Here is a 25,441-nt window from a genome sequence, read left to right on the forward strand (position 1 = left end):
CAGCTCATTCAGCTTTATTCTGACTTCTGTACCCCTTTTATATTGCTCCAAAAGAGAGGGGGAGTTTTGCAGTGATGGTGTCTGTGTTCACTCACTTTCTTATCATGCTGTTAGAGTTTTCCACTTATATGGGCTATTACCAAAGTTAATTGTGCATGTATAATGTTCTCAAGCATCTCTTGAAGTTTGACCTCTAAGGTCACTATCTACAGCTCTAATCAGGCAGAGCTGCTTTTTTTTTTTTTTTTTTTCTCCCATGAATGAGTCAATAGTAAGTCAGTGAGAGAGCTCGGAAAGAATAAAATCTGAGGAGAATATGTGCTTTAGTGTAACATATAATGTTTTCTACACTTGAGGAAAGGTTTTTTTTTTTTTAATTATTATTATTATATTTTTTATGGCTGTTGTTTTGTATGGCAGAGGATTTACCTCCTTTGGTTCACTCTGTGCATTTGCCTGTCCTATTACCTGTAGCCTGCATAGAGGGGAGTCTGATGGACAAGAGAGTAGTATGCGAGATAGGCATGAATCTGTATTTTATTCTTTCATATAATTATGTTATGGGTAATGTGTTTATTTGTATATGTCAGTATAAAATTGGCTTCCACCCCTTACTCCTCTGACTTGCTGAATGTCCTTATCTGTGTCTACTGATAACATCTATATAGTGAAAGTCCTTCTTAGAAAGCTATCTTCATATCTTGAGTATGTGGTGTTTTTTTTTTTGTTTGTTTTGTTTTGTTCCCTGAGGACTATGAAAGTTAGCCTTGGAATTTTATTCTGTGGTATTTGCCCTTTATTCATGTCTTGCTAGTCGATAGGAGCGTACATTGTGAGGGTTTGTATTGTGTTCTTGTCCAGAATATGCTCTAACAATATGAAACGCCTTTGAAATATTTTGACCTGTGAGTGGAACAAGAGAAATGGCAGTACCTGTTTAAAAAAAACCAAACAAACAAAAAAGAGAGAGAACAAACCCATATCAGAAAGAGCTTGTGGCTTGACAGCTGCCATGAGCTTGGGAGAGAGGTCAGCTTATGTTAAGGAACATATGCACACTTAAAGAAATAGAGCAAGGCAGGTATTTAGTTCAGGGAAATATCAATCTTGGTGGCTAAAATATTTTGTATGTTTTAAAGTTTTGAAAAAACCTCTCATTGCTTGTGATCAGTGTATATGCTCTGATATGTTCTGACAGTTTTCAATATGTGCCTTCAATATACTGATGCTCTGCTTCCACTTTATCCACTTTTCCAATTTATCGCTATTTAGTACTTCAGTTTCTTTTTCCTTCCTCTCCGATACTGATGTTGAGTGAAAACACTTTAATGTTTGGTACCTTCCCACTCACCCCTTCTTTTCCTAGTGAATCCTATAATGTCTCTCAGTTCGTAGCTGGGAATGTATAGCATATTAGATGTACTCATTTTAAGTGTTCCTTCTTGTGCAATTTGCCTTTCTTTTTTCTTGAGTACTGGCAACCTCAAATAATGAATCCTGCAGTCCTCATTGACAGAAAAGGAACAAGAAATGTAAGAATTTCTGTATCAAATTAAACCCATGTTCAGACTCTCAGTTTCCAGTGCCAAAAACTAGACACTTGTATAATAACTGGTTCATTTGAGATGTCTTCCAAATTCCTGATAGTAAGTTATTGGGTTAGGTCTTAATATTTAAACTTACTTTATTTTCATTATTTCATAAATCCCATTTAAATCCTGCTAAGTGTTCTGACTGCTGGTGAAGTAACTACCGGGTGGTTATCTGATCATCTGGGAACAGTTGTTGGTGAAAACAGCTTCAGATGGCTTAAGTGTCCAGCAGGTTTGTTCTTGGCTCTCTTCTATACTGAGATCTGCTTTTGCACCCCTTCTAAACTTAATAGATACGTGTAGGTGGAGGGCAGACATAACCTTTTACTGGGCAGGTAATTGCTCTTAACTGCAGTGGAAGCTATATGCCCAGATGAGACTGAGCTATGGCTTAAAGATTTTTTTTTTTCCTACCTTGTTTAATGGAAGAGTGACTTGCTCTCCAAGGTGCTGCCGTTCCAGACGGCAACTGCTAGATCCCGTTTTATTGATGTGTCGCTGGTTCAGCTTTAAGCCTGTGCACTCTCTTTTTCCTATAACTCTCTCTCTCTCAAAAGGCAATATTATATTGATTGATATGTGTGACATAAGGCTGTTTCCTAGTTCCGTTTCAGTGGCTGCTTTTAAGAAAACCCTTCACCCATTTACAGAACGTGTATACATTTTTATCTCTCTGAAGGTCTTCTGTTTTTTTTTCCACACTGGACCAAGATGATCAGCTGAGCTGAGTTGAAGCAAAAGCCTTTTTTCCACTTATTAGGGGTATATCCTAAAAGTGAAATAAAGGCTGTTTTCTTCCCCTCTGTTGGGTTTAAAGCATCTTACCCAGAAGAATATTGTTGTGGCACAGGCTTTGCTAAAAATACTGAGCAGCTTTTAAATAAGCAAATCTTGAAATTAAAAGTTCATTGTAATGAAATCATATGAAACCGGGTAAGATGAATCTCCCAGGTTAATGACAGTACACATTTCAAACAACATACCCAGGTATAACTCTGCTCGTTATTTTGGCTTTCATAATAGTTCTAGCTATGAAAATGGATTTTTGTAAATACGTAGTAGTGACATATTTTTAGTTTTATTTTCTTGTGCTGTTGAAGCTTCCATGTAAGAAAACAATTTATTCTAATACTTCTTGTTTCATTATAGTATAAAATCATAGCTGTTACAGCTTTGCTTACCTGCAAATACACGTCTTCTGAATTTCGTGGCTGTGCCATCAATTTATGCATAGAGTAGCCTTCACTGATTGCTTTGTAGTGTGACTAACCATAACATTTGAAGCAGACTTTTGCTGCCTGTAGATTAGCATTTCATTTGATATTTGTGCCAAATGTTATATTTCTATTCAATGTAATCTAAAAGTGCGCAACTCCATATCTAATTATTTCTACTAAACCAGAAAAAAAGAATCCTAGCTGTGTTTACGTTACTCCTATCACTCAATTCTTTGAGATCCGTGGAGCGGGGTCACAAATTAGGCATCAGAATAGTAGCAAGATGCACAAACTCATTGTTGTATGCTATGCCACCTCACCAGTTTTGGACAATCAAATCCATGTCAGAATATTGGGTGTCAGCTTCCCTTTTCTCTACCAGTGCGTCCCTGCCTCAATGGAAGGAAGTCTGTTCCTGACTAATCACCACGGTGTGTGTTGACAAACAAGTTATAAATAGCACTTCATTTCTCTTTGGTAATAAAAAATACCAAATGTTTGATGCTGATTCATCCTTCTGTAAAATCACGGAATGCTCTGTTGCAGGCTGCAGAGCCAGAATAAACCCTGGTAGAAGCAAAAATGAACAAACTCCTCTGGCTCTGCATTTTAAGCCAGAAGTCTGCTAAACCTCCTGTCCGATCTCAGAGCTTAGTCTCTGTCTGTAATGTGTACCGAACTGAGCCTCTTTTTGTGAAGTTTAGACAGGAACAGCCTAGGAAGCTAAGTGGAGCTTAAAAACTCCCTTACCCAGGCGGAATAGTCTGCACTCAGACTGGCTCTCCAGGGGTGAAAGGCCAGAAAATTCCCTACTGTGCGGCCTGACTTCTATTTTGAAACACATGTGTACATAGGAAATCTACTTATACTAAATGCTAGTTATTTTTAAATGATTTCCCAAACTGTTCATGTACAGTTTGGAGTTATTTCTAAGTGCCTCGTAGGGAGCAGGGATAGTTAATAGCTTGAATCTCAATGAAATTTCTGTTATCAGCTTTTGGTTGGTGGATGTCTAGTACACTAGCAGTACCCTTCATTTTCCATGGCAAAGGAGAAATACTCTTTCATTTTCCTAGCTGGTACAAAAAGGATCTCTGTTATTTTCCTCACACCCCTGGCAAAGAGAGGAGGAGTGGGGCTTTGGTACTGTACCCCTCTTCCAGGCATTAGCTGGGAAACCCACGTGAGGTGGAGAAGGGCATTTCTACAGATCCTCCCTTACCCACAGCTTTGTGGTTACTGTGAAACAGAGATTTGGCTCAACTGTCCTCTCATTTTAAGATTTTGTTGATCATTCTCTCATGGCTCTGATACATCTCTCTGCTGCTCAGGTACTGCGTAGCAAGCTGCCACTGATGAGCACCTTCTTAAGTTTTCTGTCTGTAGGCTCATTAAGCCAGGAACGCGCTGTCTGGTATTTCCTTTCTCATTAATTTTTTTAAAAAGGTAATAAATTTGTTCTGACAGTACTGCAAAAAAATGAAAGCAAAGGCTTAAGCCTACTTTCTCCAAGAAGCTTCCTAGTTAGTGAGTGGGGAGTAAGGATCTTATCTAAATTAACAAGCAAATAAGTGGAAAGTAAATTTGTATTGCTGTTGTATATTTCAGAACTCTATTTCATAAACTCCTAAGCAAGTTGAAAGAAGAAATTGAAAACTTCTATTCTTAAAGACTTCTGTTTGTTTGTTTTCATCTTATCTGAAACTTATGCACTGATTTTCTTGTTTGCATTTCATTTTTTTCATTTTTTAAAAAAGGCAAAGGAGGATTTGGAAGCATAACTTGACTGGTGTTTAAAAAAAAAAGAACAAAAAACTAAAGACATTTTAAATGGAATGAGATGCTTGCATCCCATTAAGGCATTGAAGTACCACTCAGCTTCATTTTGGAATCTGTTTTGCAAAATAACATATACACATTGAATTTCCATCTGTGTTCTTATGATTCCAGCTACCACATTACCTGAAATGTTTCTATCACCGTATTTCTACCGTGCCTCTGTCTGTCTCACAAGGGTTAGACATTGTTATGACTTGAGAAGAAATTTCTTGTCCTTTATTGCTTTCTTTGTGAGCCTGATGTAATATCAGCTCGTATCATAACTATGATTCCTGGCCAAAAAGTAAGTTGCAAAACACTTCTCAATTTTCATGCCTAATTACTGCACTTCTCCAATTTCATGCTTCATTACTTTTATGAGAGCTGAATGTTTTCTGTGAGGATGTTGTGTATGGAACAGGGTTTGTCCTTCTGTGCTGACAGCCAGCAGAAGTTCTGGGGGAGAATCCTAAGGACTGGGACTGCAGGGCGACTGTGAGAAGGGAGTTGTTTTTTTTCCTTTTGGCTCATTCAGTCATCAGTGGTTCTGCTCCCTTTAATAGCTAGCATCAAACGTCACCTTCAAATTTGGCAAGCTGATCCCTTACTTGGGTTAAAGTTAAAGCCTATTTTGGCACTAGGAACTGAAAGAGCTCATTCCAGAAGAGTAAAGCTGGAAAGAAGTTAGAAGGGCTGCATGCCAGGGCAGCAGATCAGTCCAGTATGCTTCATACTGACTCTTAGATATCTAACTTTTCTTAAACACCATAAAGTAGCTGTTAAACAACTATCTGATGTGCTTGCCATTAAGCATAACCTGAACAAATAGCACATAAAAATTGTTAGATTTATGAAATCTCGTTTGTGGTACTTCTTATAGGGTTGCATTCGGGCAAAGAGTTGAAATACTTCATTAGGTGTGTAATGACATGTATCTACAAGAACCATAACATAATTTTTAAGAGACCCAGTACTACCTTTAATAAAAAGACTCACTTTTTATTTCTAAAATAGTCCCATTTCTTGATTTCTATGATTGTTTGAGGTTTAGATGTCATTTCTTTCCTCCCCCCCTACATGATAACTCTGACCTCCTTAATTTTTCCAGAGGGAAGCTTACCATACTCATTAAAGGGATGGCAAAGAGGTATTCCTCCTGTCCTTTCTAAGCCATAGGAGTAAAACGTGAGTTACTACTAGACTGTTCCTAATGGCTGGTGGCAATCCCTTCAGTTGGGCTCCTCTCTGGTAGTGGCCACAGGGAGGCATGCACACGGCAGCATGCACATTGACTTCCAGTTGTCCTGTACACCGCTAACAGCCAGATGTTGGGGCCTTGCCTGTGGCCCTGGTAGAAGTGGACGGGAATGCTTTTTGGGGGCCTTATTACTGTTTGTCTGGACCTTTTGCAGTAGTTGGGGTAGTTTCTTCACCCCAAACATCTTGAGAGGGCAAAGACTGCAGAGTGTTGGCTGTGGTCATGTTTTTTTGGGGTGCATGGGCTGACAACTGGAGGGGTGCCTGCATGTAGGCCAAAGTCAACTTAACAGGATGCCAGTGGTAGCTAACTGTATGTCTCATGCTGCCTTACGTGACACAAGCCAAGCGTTGACAACACAGAGAAGGCTAGGTGGCTGTCTTTCTGAGGGAAGTAAGGTGATGAAAGGCAGGGGAACAGTCAACAGAAGTGACAGAGGGAACGTTAGCTTTTTGGGGGCAGGGTATGTTAATCTGTACTTTGTTAGTTTGTGAAATGGCATTAGTTGTAGATCCTCAGTGGTTGTTGTCTGCCAGTGTTTCAGATATTACCCAGTCAGCTCCTGCTGGGTACATCTTACTAAGGTGTTGCATCTTCTCATCTTCCTCTTTTTGGGGACATGCATTTTGTCATTGTTATCCTAGTGTCAGTCATGGTATGTGACCTACTGTATGCAGAGTCTAAATTGGGCACAGGATGCTGTGCTATGTCCCTGCTAGGCTAACTTATAGGAATATATGCTGTAATTTTAAAAGCGTGGTCTTTAAAGAAGAGCAACTACAGGTCCGACAGAATTAGCCCTCATCTACTTCTTAACTAAACAAGATTAAAAAGCAAATTATAGGAAGAGGAATATTTGTGTGGACATTACCTGTGCTGCTACTCGAGAAGGAGCTGACTGATCTGCAGCCCTTCACAGGACAAAAATTCTAGACAATTTTGCAAGGTTCAAGACTGGGAACAGATCTACAGTATAATTTGGGTTGACTAGAGAAATCCCTCAGGCATGAGGTGGTAACAGTGTTTCTCTAAGAAAAAATGCTTTTTGAAGGGATTAATAAAATATTTCTTTTAGTTCTTACTGGATGATAAGAGAAACCTTGGGGTGGTGAGGTTCCTGCCAACTTGATCTTCCATGAAGATCAAGTGCATGTGTCTAAGTGTGTTTGTGTGTTTTCTCCCTGTGGAAACAAGCCTGTGTATGTTTTCCTCTTTATGATTTATTTTTGTTGGTAAAAGTTTATATCTGGAAAAATATGAGAACTGAAGTGTCAAGGAAAGAACGGCGATTTCTTGGTAAACAAGAAAACGCCTGTGTCTGTATGATAGCGATTTGTACTTCATTCATTAGCTACAGCCTTCCTCTAGATGATCTTTAAATCGGATTTCTTTTTTTTTGGTTGTTTCCCTATAATTTTTTTAAAAGTATTATCCTACCTCAGACATTAAGAATGGCCTCCATGGTAAATAACAGGTTGAAAAATTCTGCTGCTAGCTACAGAGTGCCTTTATGGAAGAGAGAAGCAAGGCAGGAATCAAAACTGTCTGTCCTATATGGGGCTCCTGATTTTCTTCTGAATTTTCTCCCAGTTTTGATATGTCTGCAGTCTCCCAAGAGATGTGACTTTGTACACAAACAAATGATGAGCTCACAAGTAAGGACAACAATACAACTCTTTGGGGGTCCAAGTGCCAAAATATTTTTCTCTAAGAGACAGGCATTAAAAAAAAAATCAATTGTCATCTTACGTTCCATAAACTACCGTATTTTATATCTGTTTTTCTTTCGTCCTGTGGCTTGGGTTTAGCATTATAGCGGCAGTTGCTATGGCAGAGTTGGCTGTGTTTACCGGGTCATGATAAACAGCAACAGCTGGAAGACAAATATGGCACTCAGTTTTAAGTATAAGGTGGGATGAGAGCCAGAGATCAGCAGCCTCAGATTGTAGCTAGCCACAAAGCTGGATCCTACAGTCCTGACGTGTGCTGTGCTTACTCGGGCTTAATGCTAAAATTAAGCTTATACATGACCTATTTTCCTAGTTTTAATCTTGGTTTCTTTCTGCACATTGAAAGGACACCATTAACTTGTGCACAGCCATTAGTTTCTTAACAGCAAGAGAAAATACCAAATGAATTTAATTAATTATGTGTCTCACACCTTGCCCTGGTTGTACCTTTTTCCTTGCCTTTATTCAGTGAATTTAGGAGCAAGTGTACAGCTTTCAGAAAATGGTTGAAAAAAATGGCTTTATTGTGAGAGAGGATTTAACCGTATTGGGGGCAAACCCAACAGAAACATAACTATGACAAATGTCTCTGTTTTATTGAAGAGTAATTACTGCATCTGAAATGGCTAATGTGGAAACTGTCGGGTGCATATACACAAACACAGAGTCTTAAAACTAGCATTTATACATCCACTATTGCTGTACTCCGGTGCGTGGGGAGTTACGATTCATACTGTAGTTGAGAACTTTTAGCTCTCAAAGTTTTCTAGTAGTGTAGAAATCCAGGACAGAAATTGAGGGTAATCTTTCTATAGGGATTACCCTCAAAGGAAAATTCTCTCTCTACAATGTGAAGACAGGTAAATCAGTATATAGAGCAAGTGCCTTGAAATGCGAGTAAATCCCTTCTTCCTCACAATCCTTCCCCCCTCCCAATAAAAAACATCCAAGTTAAGAAAATTCAAAAACACTAAGTGTCCCTGGAAGTTGGATTCTCCTCTTGCCTGCCCATCGCATCTCAGCAATTTCTGTTTTGCATTTTCCAGACCTTAAAAATGACTTGCCAAAGTCTTCTCACATGAGACAATGTCAGGATGTTTTACCTCAGCACCTTCTAACCAACATTAATCATGTGCTGTGTAAGCTGTTAGCATGTATTTTGTCGCCTAATGCAGGAGGCATCTTCCATCTTTGGAAGCTTTGGGTTTTAGGTAACGATGACCAAGATGCTTGGTCAGGTTAATGGTTTGACTTGATGATTCTGAAGGTCTCTTCCAACCTAGATGACTCTATGATAGCATGCTGTGGGTAATGCCCTTGGACATCTGGATTAGGTGATGCAAGAGGCAGAGCGTAACCCCTTGAATGGGTTAAAACAGATTTCTCATGTCTTCCAGTTGTAAAATGTCTCCTCCTTCCATGCCTTGCTGTCTTTCCTTCAGCAATCCTCTTGGGGTCAATAGGAAGAGGAGGAGTGTTAGAACAGGAGGGAGCAGTGGCTGAGGCCGCCCTTCCAGGCAGGCAGCAGGAGGCCTGCAGAGCCTGGAGGATATCAGTTGGGTTGTCTTCTCTTGAGGTTGCTACAGCAGTTTGTCTTCCCCTGTTGGTCTTGCTGTCTTTTCTGTCTAGCCTGATCTGACTTAAACAGTTGCCTTTCTAAGGCTTTCCTGGGCAAGATCATTAGTGGAGACACTGGGTACGTGTGGTGAAGGAAGTGGACGGGACACACTATGTTAAGTAGGCCAAGTATCCTATCTGTAGGGCTTCCGGCAGGGCTCTCTGCTCATCTGCCTCCCCTTCCCAAATGTACTGCTCTTTATCTATGGGTAATCACCTCGTCACCCCCCTTTTGGGTGCTTTTTCTTTTTTTTTTCTTTTTTTTTCTTTTTTTTTTTTCCTAAGGCTTACTTAAAGGCACAGATGTTTGAGAAACGCAGGTTACCTGAGGTACAGTATGTGCCTGTGAAAATATGTCTGTGAGTGGCACAACTTAATCTAGTGACTTTTATCTGTATTTTATCTGTATTACAGTGATGGTTCAGACCTTAAAGGATAGGTCAGCTGCAGGGGGCTGATTCCTGGCTCAAACTGCTCAGTTTGTGACCATGCAATGATAAGGGAGCAAAGAAAGAGCCTGTTACAAAAAATGAGGAGGTCTTGGATAGTAAGCAGTGCTTTAGGTTGCTGCCGTGTATCAGTGATTTGTGCTACTGGAAAGTCAGCCTTTTTTTAACAGCTTAAAACCCATTGGTTTTATAATTAAAACTGTAATGATTAGAAGTTGTTATTGGATGCTGACATAGGTTCAGGCTAATACTTTTCTCTCTTTTTAGAGCTCCCTTTGACTTAAATGGTCTTTAGCAGTCTGCTTGCTTCAGAACATAGGTATGGGTTGGTTGGTGGCTAGCAAAATGTGTGGCTTTTTTTTTTTTGGTGTCCTAGATGTTTCCCTGTGGTCTTGGTGGGATATGACTTCAGTACTTCAGATTGTGTGTAGTGTTGCTTTGAGCCTTATACCTCAGAGCTGGCTCTGCCGGTAGCAGGTGAAGAGCATCTATAAATAGTGCACAGAGCTCTTCAATGGCATGTACGTGAGGCCCTCTACTACCTTAGGCATTTTGAACGCATTAATTTGTTCTTTTCTGTGGTTTAAGGGGGGAAGGGCTGATGCTCACCTGTTCAAGTATTTCCCGTTACATGTAGAAAAACACCTATCTATAACAGATGAATCAGTGGTAGTGTAAGAAAAGCCTTTAGCAGGTCCTGAGCCAAGGCAGTATTTGTACATGTTTCACGTTACAGTTGCGAGCGATAACCCCAAACCGGGAGCCAGGAAGCATGAGCTGGGGCATTGCATGCTCTGGGTTTATCTGGCAAATTGCTGCTGCCATGTTTCCCCCCCTAGAGCGACATGTTCGGGCCCCCAGTGCTTCATGTCTGCAGAGCTGGTTTCAGCTGCACGCTCAGCTCAGTCCTGGTGGGGGTAAAGCATCGAGAGTCACTGCGTGCAACTGTGGTAATTCTTCACTGGTGGAAACAGAAATAATGACATTATTCCTGGGTTATTTGTTAAAGTGGATCACTTTTTTTTTTTTTTTTCTTCTGGTGGATGGAAAATGTAGGAGGATTGCTGTGCTATGCATGTATGTGGGTGATGAAATCATGGCTTCAAAGTTTATTCGTGTTGGCAGCAAGAAACAAATTGTTGAGCATGTCTTCTGAGGATAAACCTAGCAACGCATTTCTGGTCGTCAGTCAACAATTTTTTTTCTTCTTCTTCTTCCCCCTGTGGTGTCACTTGTGACGTAATGCCACTGCTGCAGCGGAACCTTCCATGCACTAGCTCTGCAATTAGATGTGACGTCCCTGTGCAAGGGCTGCTCGGCATTAGAGCTATTTTAGTACACATGCTTTCTACTTTCTGGTAATATTAAATAGTGTGTTACAGAGCTTTGCTCCTTCCCTATGACTCTTGAAGAAGCATAATTTAAATATAATACTAGAAGGCACAATTCTGTAGTGCTTTATTGTATATATGGCATTCATATCGATGCAAATGAAACGAGTTGGGAATTATGGGTGCAGAGCTGCTAATGAATTGAGGTGCCCAATATTACAACCAACAAGATTAAACCAAAAATCACACCTGCAGTATTTTTCAGGCTCTTCCATGGTTTTATCACTGCACATTAACCTGGAAACTTCTGTTTTTCTTTTTCTGTTTTGGAGTGACAAAAATACATGAATAAGAGACCATATGTCACCAGCATTGCTTTCTTTGGCCCAAGTAGCGTCTGATTCAAAGAAGTGCAAGCAGGATTTCATTCAGTTTTCTGTTTCCGTTTCAGTGAATGTTATCATATTCTGGGTAGATAAATAGAAAAAATACTAGTAATTTTCAAAGGAATGTGATTTCACACTAATAATGAGAATGATAAATACTACTGAGCAATTTTGGCTAGGACTTGAAGACTTAATGATCACACTAATTGGGGCTGATGAAACTAAAAAGATTTTTTTTTTTTTTTGCATCCAGTCAAATAAATAGCATGGTGTTTGATACCTGTAGATCTGAAGAAGACCTTCTTAGATATTTCCCCTGTTTACTGTATGTGGATGAGGCACCAATTTCTACCTATCAGTCTGGCAACTACTGGCTCTGTAAAATGGGTGGATTCAGGTTTGGATCTGATTGATACTTACTGGATGTAACAATGGATTATGCTGTATAAACGTATTGAAAGGGCCAATAATTCAATTATTAAACATGCTGTTGCAGCTTTGGAGGCACATAAAATTTGACTCCAGGTTAACTTGCCAGTTAGATACTAGAGAAGGGTTCCTGCTGTCTGCTGTGCCCTGTAGTGGGGGCAGTTACAGAAGTGGTTTCTGATCTCTGCCAGTACTCCTAGTTTTTGATATAACAAAACCAACACAAACCAGACATTCAGTTGCTTCAGTGCTCCTTTCTTGTGCAATTTTCTTTCCAAACTAACATAGAAATTGTATTACCAATACAATCTTGAGGAAAATTCAGGATCTATTGACTTCAATGGAGTTTGCTGTTAACTGGAGCAAAGCCAGGGTCTCCCTTACAGCATTTATAGTTACATGATGAATGTACTTAGCAATGACCTGAGGTCCTTCTAGAGCTGCTTACTTCATAATTCTAGCTTCATGTTAGCTCGTGCATTGCTTTTTCGAACCTACAGGAAGTACCTTGTGTTCCTGTCATGGTTCTGTTCATCAGCAGTTAAAAGTCAGCTAGTAAATGCCAGGCATTGCAGAACGACGACGTGCTCCGCTTGGCACAGGCAACAGAATGTTAAAACTGCGGGGGTGACCCTTCGCTTGGGCTGGGGTATATCATTACCTTGAAATGCTCGTGCATTGCTCTCCCTGGTTTGTTGGTGTCTTGTGGCGGCGTTTGGTTTTGTTTTGAAGTGGCCTTTGCCTCCTGTCGAGGTGATGAACAGCAGGCGGACTGCTTGCTAAAGGGTAGGCAAAGCAATCTGTTGCTTCTTGGGGAAGCTCTCGTTACGTGACCTATGTATCCGTAAGGCAGCACAGCTGTGCAACAATCCATGTGTTGTCCTTAAATTTTTTGTCAGTTTACACTTTCTGACTAAAACATTAACACTACTGTTTTTCCTGGTGTCAATGACTTGCTATTCTTATTACAATTACTATTCCTTTTTTTCTTCCTTTCTTATTAAGTTACAATCAGCAAAGAGGATGCTACTTCAATCCTTAACTACTCAAACCCTTAACCATTCAGAATTTTTCTGTGAATTTACACTGTTTAGTAATCCTTAGCATTGCTTTTTTTTTTGGGGGGGGGGGGGGGGGGGGGAGGGGTGCAGAATAGGGCGTCTGTAAGAATTAGTGTGACTATACCAACCAGTTCTTGTGCTTCCTGCCTTTACTTAATATTAGGCTACCTCTTACAGGAAAACAAACAAACAAAAAACAAAACCACTTTGTTAAAGCACAGGATTTGCTACTCCTTAGTTTGTACAGGTCTATGGTGCAAGGCGGTGCTTCAGTGACAGCCCACAGTGATTCATACAGTGAGAAGAGGACAAACCACATGACATTCGCTTGTATAATCAAGCCACTATTAGTTTATAGAGCTGTAAGAAGACCCACATGCAGTGGATTTAAGCTAACCTAGCACTGGAAGGACATGTTTACCTCAGAGGTAATAGTTCTAGCTAAATTAGGCCTTGTCCAGGTTGAAATCACTCCCAGCAGAGGCAATGTTTGTGCTGACAGAGGAGTTCCTGCGCTGGTGCTTTAACAGCCTAGCTAGTGGAAAGACAAAACCATGTATGTCAGGCCTGAAGAAATAGGTCATTCGTGTCAGGATGCAGCTTGCTGTTCTGCTGCGTTCTTCAGAGGTAGAAGTGCAGCACAGCTGGGAGGAAACAAGCCAGCAGTGGAGGCCAGTGTGAGCTGGAGAACCAGGACCAAGGCGCTACCTGAGGCACCGCTAATAGCTGCGTGACTGCTCAGGGAAAGAAAGGCTGCTGCCTGCTTGCTTTACTTCTTTGTGTGTTTTGTCTTTGGCAAAGAGATACTTGCTGTTTGAACAGAGGTGTTAATTTGGGAAAGGTCAGTGTTGCAGGCAGAGTCCCAAGCGTAAGATGCTCCCCCAAACCTGTATGTTCCTTAAATCTTAATGCTATGCTGTCACTACGGAGGAGTTCATGGGATCATTGAATATTCAAGTTGGAAGGGATCTACAAGGGTCATCGAGTCCAACTCCTGGCTCCGCATAAAACCACCTAAAACTCAGACCATGTCTGAGATCATTGTCCAAACACTTCTTGAACTCTGTCAGGCTTGGTGCTGTGAGCACTGCCTGGTGCCCGACCATCCTCTGGGTGCAGAACCTTTCCCTAACACCCAGCCTGACTCTCCCCTGTCCCAGCTCCATGCCGTTCCTGTGGGTCCTGTTGCTGTCCCCAGAGAGCAGAGCTCAGCGCCTGCCCCTCCGCTCCCCTCGTGAGGGAGCTGCAGGCCGCCATGAGGCCTCCCTTCAGCCTGCTCTGCCCTGAACAAACTGAGGGACCTCAGCCACTCCTCACGCATCTTGCCCTCTAGGCCCTTCACCATCTTCATAGCCCTCCTGTGGACACTAACAGTTTGTTCTTCTGACTGTCTGGCCCAAAAGTGCACAAAGTACTTGAGGTGAGGCTGCACCAGCACAGAGTTCTTGTTTTGCTCTTAAGGAAAGGCTTAGGGTGTGGGAACTTTTGCTAGATACACAGGACTTCAGTTGTGTATTTCACCTTTGTGCTTCAGAGTGGAGGACAGCTCTGGCAACAGAAGAATTATCTCTGATTAACATTGTCAAAAAACAAAAAGCCCAGAGTGTTGCTTTTGGGTTCAAAAGTTTTGGGGATGATGCTAAAGTGGACTGACAGGGAACAGTGTGCACAATACTAGTTGCCCATACGTATAACCTGTGTGCACTTGGTGGTGGGGAAAAAAAAATCTCAGTACAAGGGCAAATTGACTATTTCTACACAAGCTTGAAGAGCTTTGTAACACTTCAGTAGTATGTCATACACACTGTGAGAAATGATGGGGGGAAACAGTTTTTTACTCCAAGCAAAATTTATTAGAAGTCTGTTCAAGAAAAAAAAAAACAAACACAGAGACCTTTTGCTTGTAGGAATTCAAAGTCAGTTACCTGAAAGCCAGGCATGAAAAACCTGTATTTTTCTAAAATCAGATACAGAGTAGAAACAGTACTTTTTAAATATCACAGGCAACAGATGTTTAAGTCTTCAATCATAAATGGCATCAAAGATAGGTATTAATCTCACAGCAAAGCTGCATGCAGATCTAGTTTAAAATTGAAAGCCTTTGAAATATAAAGCTTTTGCCATGAAATCTGCAATAATAAAGGTATGCTGCACAAAGATGTTTCTTTACCTTTGTCTTAATGACATTTCTCAGTAATAAAGAAATATGTACATTTAGATTTGGCTGGTAAACCATATTTTAATTAGTAAAGTTTTGCATAAAATGCTATCTTACAGAATTGCACTATCCAGATGTGCTTATGGTAAATAGAGCAAGAAAAGAAAAATGCATTGAAATCTGTATGTGAAGAGGGCAAAGATCAAATAAGGAACTTAAATTTTTTCTTTTAAATCAACAACCAAATGGCTCTGTACAAAAAGGCAAACATATGTACAAAATGCTACAGAGACTACATACATGTTGATAATTTCAATCCTATACCCATGAGAAACGCAGTAGAAGCTTTTGCCATCTATAAGGTGCTGAAGAAACCAAATCTGATTTATTTTATTATTATTTTTTATAAAGCCATAGTCATTATCATCCTGTGACTTAATTTCATATGCTATTTATGCTTACTTTTGCTTATGGAAAATGTGTGTTTTCAAATACTTATTTCATTCAGGAAAAAAAACAACTCTAAAATGTATCAGTTTTAATAGTTGTGATTTTTTTTTCTGTACTAAATCCCTAAAAAAGAATGTGTAACTCAGGTTTTGTTAACATAGATATTTATATATATATATAGAGTGAAATAAATCAGTACATGATACTTGTGAATATTTTTAGGTGGCTATGTTAGAGGAAAAAAAAATCCTTTGCACTAACACTGTTTACTCTCTGCTTCTTAAAAATTCCTGTGATACATAAAAACACTAACCTCTCAGATTTCATGTTGCTGACTATTACGACACTTTGATTACAACCATTTAATGTCAGACATCATTAGCAGGTTATTATTGTCTATGCTTAGATCATTGACTGTCTCTTCATAAAATCCTGTTTCCCGAGGTTTTACATCTCTTGCACTTCTTACCTTTTAACAGAAAACACTATAGCTTTAATAGGGTAAAAAAGGGTTTATCCAATACCATTGCACCTTCAGAACACTTGCAGTTCTTCCGTTTTTTACCACACTTGCTTGAGATTTTACAGTCACTGTGCATATGTTACAACATACAAGTGCAGGCAAAAAATCTATATTATAATTTGTCATTGTAAACCAGTACAATAGGCAAACCTGTGATACGGCAAAGTGAAAGCAACAAATGCTGCCAAGCTAACAAGAACGTTGAAACTCAAAACTTTTTTTTTAAAGTTGTAAACAGCAACTTCCCCTCTGTTGTACGTGCATGCTGAAAATTCTTATTTTCCATGGCGCTTCATACCACAAATGTCTCAAATGAATTTCTCCCTCTCCCTGCACCCCTCCCATGGCAATTCGTCTGTGTACCCGTTATCAGGCTTTTCCTATTGCATTTCAAATGAAAAGACTTTTTAAAGCAGGGAGTACTTAAATGTTGAACCGATTCCTCTTGCTTCAGAAAAGCTTAGTTATTCAGAATGCAGTCGTTGCTGTAATACTGCTGGAACGGTTTGGCGGATGGGATGGGATGAGGATGGCCTCTATTTGAGACTGCAAGCAAGAAAACAGAAGGCCAGTGTAGCATGTTTTCTAGCAGCTTTATGCAGATGTGTTGCAGAGATGCAGCATAAATAAGCAGGAAAAAAAATTCACAGCCTCTTGACATAGTTTCCAGGGAAAGTACCAAAGAATTTAGTTCTTCTTGAGGTTCCTGAAATTAGAAGCAATAGATGAAAGATGGGAATAAGAACAGGAAAATCACTATGTAAGCATGGCCTTTAAATTTTTGGTTAACATTTCACAAACATATCTACTGTTCTTTATAGTCCAATTACATTGTTTTGAATTTCACTTATGAGTTGTGAATTTTAACAAATTATAACTGCAGGAAGGAAAAAGCAAATAAAGGGGCATATTTGATTGAATAGCCTGATTAAAATCTGTGCTAAATCCAATGTGCTGAAATTTTGGCTTGATACACAGAAATCATTTAATTTAAACAACATCAATTGTTTGCAATTAAATAATTTGGATTTTTGAAATGCTGAGGACTAGTAAGATGACAAAGAAGTTAGCCACTGTGTGCATGAAGGTTTATGCAATGATTAAGCCACCTTGTCTAGACCTAGGTATGAAATCTGTTCGTTCAGTAATACTTGGTTCTCACAAACAGCCAATGCTGTAGTGGTATTCATGCAAGTTGTAAATTTGAGAGAAGTAATACACGCCTCACTTTGTGTCATGTGGCAGTGACAACAGTGCTGTACAACAAACTGGAGGCACGTGTCAATTTGTGTCACCAGTTCCAAAGTACACAAGTGAAAAATCACCCATTAATTTCAGAGGATTTTGGTGGGGATTTCTCCTGGTAAAGCCAGGTCAAGGTTTATTACGTTGCATACCAAAATTAATCAGTTTATGAGACACCAAACAAACAGGGCAGCAGAGTTCAGGAATAAAAAGTAAATGAAAAAGGAAACAAATTAAAACATACCCACAAACCATCCATCATCACATTTTTCCATCACATCAATGACATCTCCCTCTCTGAGCTCCAACTCATCTTCGTTCCTAGGAGTATAGTTATATAGAGCCTGAAACCTTAAATAGGACAAACGATACATTTTAAAATGAAGAAAGACTTCTTTGCACCTTTGTTAAAGAAGCTGGTTTAAACGTTAACTCGTAACACGCCCTTTGGGTATAGGGGAAAAGGGTTTCTTTTGCCTGGTGGAGGACATCAGGGCTAGGTACTTATTACAGCAAATATCCTACTTTATCTGAGGCAATAGCATACACCTCCAGTACTGAGAGCAGCTTCTGCATTTGGGCCTCCCTTCAGGCAGGCTTCCCTAGAGCTGCCCTCTCGCTGGTGGGACAGCCTTTGCTAGCCTGTGGTTTTTTCCTTGGTCATGCTAATGTATGAACAGGTCAAAATGTCACCTGTTTACCTACAGGGCTGAAGGGGATGGTCTTCCAAAAGGTTTCTGTCCTAAAGGAAGAGGAGGTAGGGTAGTGAAAGTGAGAAAAAAATTCTGGGAAGGGCACCTGAACGATATGCAGAGGTAGTGAATGGAAAAGGAGACAAGCTGGGCAGGTGAAATGAGAAGGAACAGGTTCCAAACTGACAGGTACCTCCAAGGTACCTGGTCAATTGCAAGTTCAGCATATGCCCATATACCTCATGGGTATAGAGGTCTCTGGGCCTGCCTTGAAAATGCCCAACTGTCACAGCAGCCTCAAAGCTGGACAGGTAATTAAAAAAAAAAAAAAAAAAGATTACAATGGGAGAAGTGGTAGAGGAGAAAATATCTGTGAGCAGTGCCTCCCTTCAGAAGGCAGCTAAAAGGAAGAAGAATGGGTAGGGGCAGTCGTGTGTGAAAGAAGGTGAAGTATCCAAGACTCCAGCCAAAAACAGGTTGAGGGCAAGGCTAGATGGAGGAACTTCTTGAGTTCTTAAAAATAAACAAAAAATTCTGAGAGTGAGGCGGTATCTTGAGTCCAACTGGGAGACTCACGGATGGAAATTAAAGCATTGTTCAGACCCTCCCCTCTGCCAGGGGCTGCAGTTCAAAGGATGTGAGGTGGATAATTGGGAAGAGCTACGAGACTGGGACGTTTCTTATTTTTCATTTCTCGTCAGCTTTTAATTGAGTTTCTTGGAACTGAAAGAACAGCAATAAACTCCTAGCGGGGGGAGCTGCGGGTGCTTAGCCAGACAGCCCGTGGGAAGATTGCAGCAGAAGCCCATGAGCGCCGCAGAGCTGGAATCTGCCTGCTTTTCTAACCATCTGTGCACAGCTACGGCTCTGCATGTAAAGGAGCAGGGTACGACTGCAGGAATTATAGAAGGGAAATAGTTTTTATTTCCCAGTGCTGAAACAAAGCATCACATCCTCACGATGCCCGTTTTTTCCCCTTATCAACAGTTCACTGGCTGAAACTGAACACCGCTGCTCTTCCTCTCCCCAGTAAAAACACAGTAACTCCCTCTTTGATGTGTTCCTAGAGAAAATGCCTGAATGATAACAGAGCTAATGGAAAAAGTGTCTTCTTTTTTTTTTTTTTCCCATGGCTTAAATGAGACTTAATTCAGTAAAAAAAATCCTGTTCCTGAAAATCCCATTTGAAAATCATATATACAGTACGGTGCTAGGCTTGGTGTAATGATGGTCTTCTTGAATAAAGCATACTTATTTTTCACAGTGCTGATTTGGAGAAACAAAAGGCAATGTTCCAAGAAAGTTATTTTTAACTTAGTTTCTCATGACTGGCAGTTCCCTCTCCGTATCTGAAAAGTCTGAACTTGTACTTTAATCATACTAACCAAATGAAACAGGATGGTCATTTAACCAATTACCTTTGATAATTTGCCTAGAGCAAATAAGAACAATCTGTGCAAAAATTAAATGGTAATACTGTTTTCTGTCATGGTTATCACTATTCCAGGAAAGCAGAGCTATGATAATATTCCAAAAATGATTAAATACAGCTCCCAAAGATACAGGAATTGCAGATGTACTGTGTCATGAATAGGATTCAAGCCAATTACTTAATCAAATACAGTAACAAAAACTTCCTAATTAGCACTCTTCATACTTCAGAAATCTAGTTGTAGTCATTTTTAGCTAATCCATTTCAATAACTCCTTTTGTAGTCATTTCATTCTCTCTTTGCTAATCTAGGATTTTCTTAAATACAAAAACTACTATTTAAATACTGACAGAATACGTATTCAAGACAACAGTTGCTTCACAATTTAAATGTATTTCTATTTGTTATTTTAGGATTGAGTAACTTTAGTCATGAACTACTAAAATTATATTGAACAAAATTAATTAGATAATTATTGTTTGCAAAACAGAGAGAGGTGCTTCAGTACGCTCAAGAATTCCAACAAAAGCTTGAGAAAAATGGGTTAAGTGAGACTGCAAGCAAAATGTCCAATTTTCATTATATGTTATCTGTGGTCTTGTTGTTCGATAACTGTTTCCTCCTCTTTTTTCTTGCCATTTCTTCAGTTTAACCATTAAATATTCTTAGATGCTAAGCCTTAATTACGCTTAGGAGAATTCATCTAATAGGGCTTCTTCCAAAGCTCTCTGATGCTAGAGGAAGAAGGGCTACTACTTTCAATGATCAGTGGAGCAGGATCAAAAAAATAATAATTCGAAAGAATCTTGCATTGAACTTGGATTCTATAGTCAGCACTGAAACAGTCTTACATGCTTTATCTTGGGTTCTTACATTGTGAAAATACAACCTGAGCTCTAGGTTTCTAATTTTTAAGTTGCATATGTAAATACTACCAAAAAGCATGATCCTGCGTTCCTGTGAATAACATTATCAAGTTATTTTTTCTCTCCATTAACATTCAGAACTGTTTCTGAAGAATCTGTGTTGTCAGTAAAGCAGATGAGTTGGATTAATGCTAAGTCTTTAACTGGAATTCTGCTGAGATGTAACAAGGGAGAGAACAACAACAGAATAAGTCAAACTTCAGTTCTACAAAATTCTTATCCCTTTTAAGTATAATCGATAGAGAGCTGCAAGATGACACGTCTGTCTTATTTTGATGTAAATTATACAACTCTGGGACCATCTTGGCTACCTTCCTACATCATGTGGTTATCTGGACATTTCTGAAATCTCCTCATAATTGTACTTGGCAGGTTAACAAATTATTTGAAGATGTGCTGGCTATTGCTTAAAAGTTAGGTTTTGGTTTAGTAGACAAGAAGTATACTTACGGTTCCCCCCCAGTGTGTATGTTTTCATGAGCAAGCACAGGGCGCTGTGGCTGAAATGAAATGATTTGAAATGTAATAAAGATTTATAAGCTAAGGTCCAAATAGTTGGATAGGTGCATGATGGTTAGTTGCTTGAGAGTTCATATTCTACCTTATGTAAAACAACCCCCCCACATACCCAACCTCGCCTTAAATTCTTAAGAGATGTTGCAAGCAACAGAATCATGGCAGGTTTAAAGATTGATTTTTGGAGGACAAGATAAAAACTAAAACAAAACTGAACTTTATCAACAATCTGTTTATAGTATAGTAGAAAGTTGGAATGGAACCTTGCTGCCTCGTCACTGTGAAACAGAAAGAGCATTAGATAAATCAGATGCAACTGATGAACATTATACATTCCTTGGGTGAAGTATATTTTTAGATAAGCAAAAATAAAATCTCATATATTTAATAGCAGAATTTAGACTATCCACAGACAAACAACATTCCAATTTACATTACACACACAGAGTACTAACTTGGCAGGCATAACATGCTACACTTTAATTAATTCTGTTCTAGCTCAAGGGGCAGCACAAAGCCATGCAGGCTGTTGGGAGGCAAAGAACAGAGGGAATTTTTGAATGAATGCAAATGTAATTGTGTGAAAATAACAACTAACACTTTTACTTAAGTAGTAGTAGTAATATGTATTTCCAGTGCGAAGCTTTATGTAAGGAGTATCTTTCCCCCTTTAGAGGTGGGTGATGCACCATTTATATCTAATAAATCTAAAATGGAAATGAAAAATATTAACCCCCTATGGGAACCACATCCTGCTTAGGGAGACATTGAATTACACATATCACAACCTGGCTCAGGCTAGAAACAGCAGAGGAGCAGCTGCTTAGAAGAGCACTTGGTGGGAGCAGTGTTGACTGAGGATGCCCTATAGTCATGCTGTGGAGATTGACAGTTTGTACAGGTCTAGGAACTGTGTCTGTTCTGGAAGTGTGGATATCAAACACAGCTTGTGACACTTTCTTTCATGAACTGAGTAAACTGCAACCTGATCTTGAAGCCATGAGGTTTGTGTTAGTGTTCCATGCTTTCTCTTCCCCACGTTTGACTATTCCAGTCCATCTTGCTTCAGTTTGCTCAAAAAGCTGATGCAGTCTTCCATGGGAGAAGGGTGTGGTAACTAACCCACAGCCTGATGATATAAATTCAATGTTAAAATGCATTAAATTTCTTTTTCTTCTTCCCAATACCTCCAGATGAAATTGAAGTAGTTAATTTCTTTTCATCATGTTTGTATATTTACATGTAGAAAATATTGTGAATGTTTTCCACTTTATCTTCGTAGTGTGTGAAATGTAATTATAAAAAAAGTGCCTAAAGATGCAGGAAGGCAGATAACAGAACTCTTATTCATATCAATGAGAGGGAAACGGGTTCTAAAGGGGCAAAAAAGTCTATTCTAAACTCTGACTCTCTCTCCTCCCTCATTTACCTCTCCTCGCATATAAGAAAGATGGATAATTTTTACTTAAAAATACAACAACAAAGATTCCAAATTAGACATTTCAGTTCCTGTTAAAACCCCTTCAACAGCTGAATTCTCAAACATGAAGAGAATATCCCACTGGGCAGATTGCCTGGTGTTTGGATCAGAATCTGAGTTTATTCTCTGCTCATCTTTCATCAGGTCTCAAACTAAGCTGAATGACAAAGATAGTCAAGAGATGCAAGAAAAGTGAGGTTACAATATCTCTTGCAAACAATAAAAGTCAATGTCATGACACCACAAATGACTTAACGCGTTGAACATATACTGTGCCAAGAAGAAATTTGATAGCTCAATATTATCTTCTTTTTCTGCATATGCTTCAGCACTGTAAAATGTTTTTCTGATATTTAACTACTCTTGAAACAGATGATAGAAGATTTATGTGAGTAAGGATTTTCAAGTCTATGTTGCTACAGAGAAATGTTTGGCAGAGTTAGGATCTGGAAAATGAAGGTGAAGTCATCTATGCTATGTCTGAACAGGGGACCTTGGAGCTCTCTATCTGAATGTATTCTTCTGTAGTAACTCAGCTTATTTTAGGAAGCTTTTCCCCAGATTTCTTTCTCATGTCCATATACAGTGGTATTGGCTAGAATGGGACTGTTGGAAATTCTGGCTAATTGTGTTCAAGAGATACCGTGAAATGTACCCCCCTATGGTAGCTCTTCGTGTTTAGAACTTGTCTTTCAGCTATGCCTGAGTTCACTACACTATCCTATTTCCTTGGTAAAAATAGTAGGGCCTAATCTCAAAAATGTTAAGAAGTGTGTAGTCAAGTTAATGGCCCCAGTGGTGCACTTGACCTTCATTCATGATTGATGTATCCTTGCCCATAATAGTTCTGTATAGTCCTGAACATGTAACTTAGGTGTACAATTTGTGCTTTTGTAGTTTTGGAATTAAATTCATAAATGCATTAAATATTGACTGATACAGTTCTCTTAACATACTGTCTGCACGTGATTCATTTGGAGTAACATGCGAAATTAAAATAGGGCTTAATCCCTTTTTCATGGATATTATTATTCCTGGTTGGACTTTCTCTGAGATGGTGCTGGTCCAGTTATAAGAATCCTGATCTTCTTATGATTGAATTGTCTCTGTTCAATGATTCAGAAAGCACTGTCCTCTTGTACCTTGTTGCAAATAGGGCCTTCCCTAGACTTTTTGAGAAATTAAACAAAGCTGCTTATCTTAGGTTGAATTTTTGTAAAGGGAACCATCGGAAAGAAGATAATCTAAGATCAGGAGTGACTACTACTTGGAAAACAGTTCAAGAGCCGAACATTAAGAAACTGATGCAGAGAATAATTTAGTCCTAAACAAAAAGTAAAACATAACCCACAAATTCAATTTAGGTTCTTTTCATAATTCAAATCAATATTTTGTGCCAAACATAGGCAAACTCTAAACAATTGGACCCAACCCCCCCCCCAAAAAAAAAAAAAAAAGAAAGAAAAGGTAAAGTCAAGTCGTTACAGTTATGTTACTGTTATATTACAGTTAGGAAGGGAAAGGCGAAGGGAAGGTTTCAAGTGAACTCAACACAGTAGTGACAAAATATCTTGAAAAGCCCATGGACTAAAAGAACGAGAACTCAGCATCACAAAAGCCTCTATCACATGCAGTGATGTATAATTTTAGCTCCTGGAAACTATAATTTTAATAAACTAGAAATACTTGGAAACGAGAAATCAGAAAAGAACAAACTATATATAAAGAACTTCAATCTCTTATATGTTGTAGCACTGGAAATACTATGCAGTACTGCTGAGATACAATACACTAACAGACTTACAAGTTTTGGCACACAAAAACCTGTTGGCTTTTCTCAGACATAGCACAGAAGCACAACAGGGAGAAAACACAACATACTGATAGTGGTCAGACACTTGGGTGAATGTGAAGTACTGAAAGACCAGACACTGAGCTCCTGGTATATGGAAACGCTGTTACTGCACACTGGGCAGCCAGTACCGTACCCTGTGTGAATAGCTGGGACCTCTGACAGGCGAGCTGCAGGATCTCTTAGTCATCACAGGGCTACGAGGAGGTTTACCCATAACAAAGAGCTCTCTCTTTAAATTAGCCTAGAAAAACCACAAAAATGGTGTCAACTGAGAGTTTAAGAATGAAGCACCATGGGATGTTTGCTGCTTCATTCACACATGCAAACTGGACATGCTTTCCTTGGTAACAAAGGCACGTATGCCACAGGTGCAAAGGAAGGTACTATTAGTAGATGGCATTTTCATTGTTGCATCTTATCTTTTTTCCAAGGGCTCGCTGCTCTCAGTGCGTTCAGGCATTACAGGTAAAAGATTATTCAGGCACTAGGTATGCATTTGAAGTAAGACAAGTTACTGGAAGTGTACCTACTGAAGTGACTCAGTCATGGCAGGAATAACGCAGCGGCACGCAGCAGCAATGTTATCTTGGAAATGCCAATGACAAATGTTGTTATTTGTTGCCATTAGACAACAGACCTTACGTTTGCGTTTAGAAACCAGCTATGCACTTGATGGAAAGTACTTCAAGGACAAATCCTGAGTTTGTTAACATCACAGGAAATCAGCTAAATATTTGACAGAAATGTGTACGTCCTACCATAGTTAATAAACAGCAGTACGTTGTCTTGGAGATTCTCAGGAGCAGATTTTATATCTTCCCAAAAGAGATTCCCTCCATTTATTTTCAGCTGGGTTAATGTGCCTTGTTCAAACAAGGACAAGGAGTATCAGGGCCACCAAAAAAAAGGAACCTCAGAGCCTTTCTGCTTCCTTTATTCAAAGCGGCAGAAACAAACTGTGGTACTGTGTTTTACCCCTTCCTAGAGGTGACATTACAAATGTCACCATTTGTCATGTCCAAGGCCCATGACAAATTCATATGCTGGCAAGAATTCCTGTGTCTCTTCCCTGCTTCAGAAAATATAGCACAGCTTGTGAACCTTAAGCCTTCTTGAAGTCTGATATATCTGAGTATTCCATTGTCATGCAGTCTATGATGTGGTAGTTTTTTTCAACAAGGATGTAATTTTTGCCATGGATTTTGTGGTCACTCTTCCTAGGACAGTTTCTCAAACATTTTGTGTGTCCTTTTTCTCCTTGTCACAAGGACAGTCT

General features: G+C 39.4%; 2 protein-coding genes across 22 annotated transcripts in view; one reads left to right on the forward strand and one right to left on the reverse strand.

The window, feature by feature from the left end:
* CFAP96 (cilia and flagella associated protein 96) overlaps window positions 1-25,441 on the forward strand; it is a 91,692-nt gene that overhangs the window by 54,305 nt on the left and 11,946 nt on the right. The window lies entirely within an intron of this gene.
* Window positions 14,719-25,441, reverse strand: part of SORBS2 (sorbin and SH3 domain containing 2) — a 160,082-nt gene continuing 149,359 nt past the window's right edge. For 9 of the 17 annotated variants that reach the window (XM_048078373.2, XM_048078383.2, XM_048078386.2 and 6 more), the window contains 3 exons: window positions 20,765-20,814; window positions 17,509-17,615; window positions 14,719-16,725 (listed from right to left, as the gene is read on the reverse strand). In XM_048078373.2, coding sequence (XP_047934330.1) covers window positions 16,664-16,725; window positions 17,509-17,615; window positions 20,765-20,814 — 219 coding nt within the window. In that variant the 3' untranslated portion in view covers window positions 14,719-16,663. Of the gene's footprint in view, window positions 16,726-17,508; window positions 17,616-20,764; window positions 20,815-24,298; window positions 24,407-25,441 lie in introns of all 17 variants that reach the window. The other 8 variants (XM_066996226.1, XM_066996227.1, XM_048078364.2 and 5 more) reach the window with 2 other exon arrangements.

This window comes from Anser cygnoides, chromosome 4 (assembly GCF_040182565.1).
Source record: "Anser cygnoides isolate HZ-2024a breed goose chromosome 4, Taihu_goose_T2T_genome, whole genome shotgun sequence".
In the NCBI taxonomy this organism is placed as follows: Eukaryota; Metazoa; Chordata; class Aves; order Anseriformes; family Anatidae; genus Anser; species Anser cygnoides.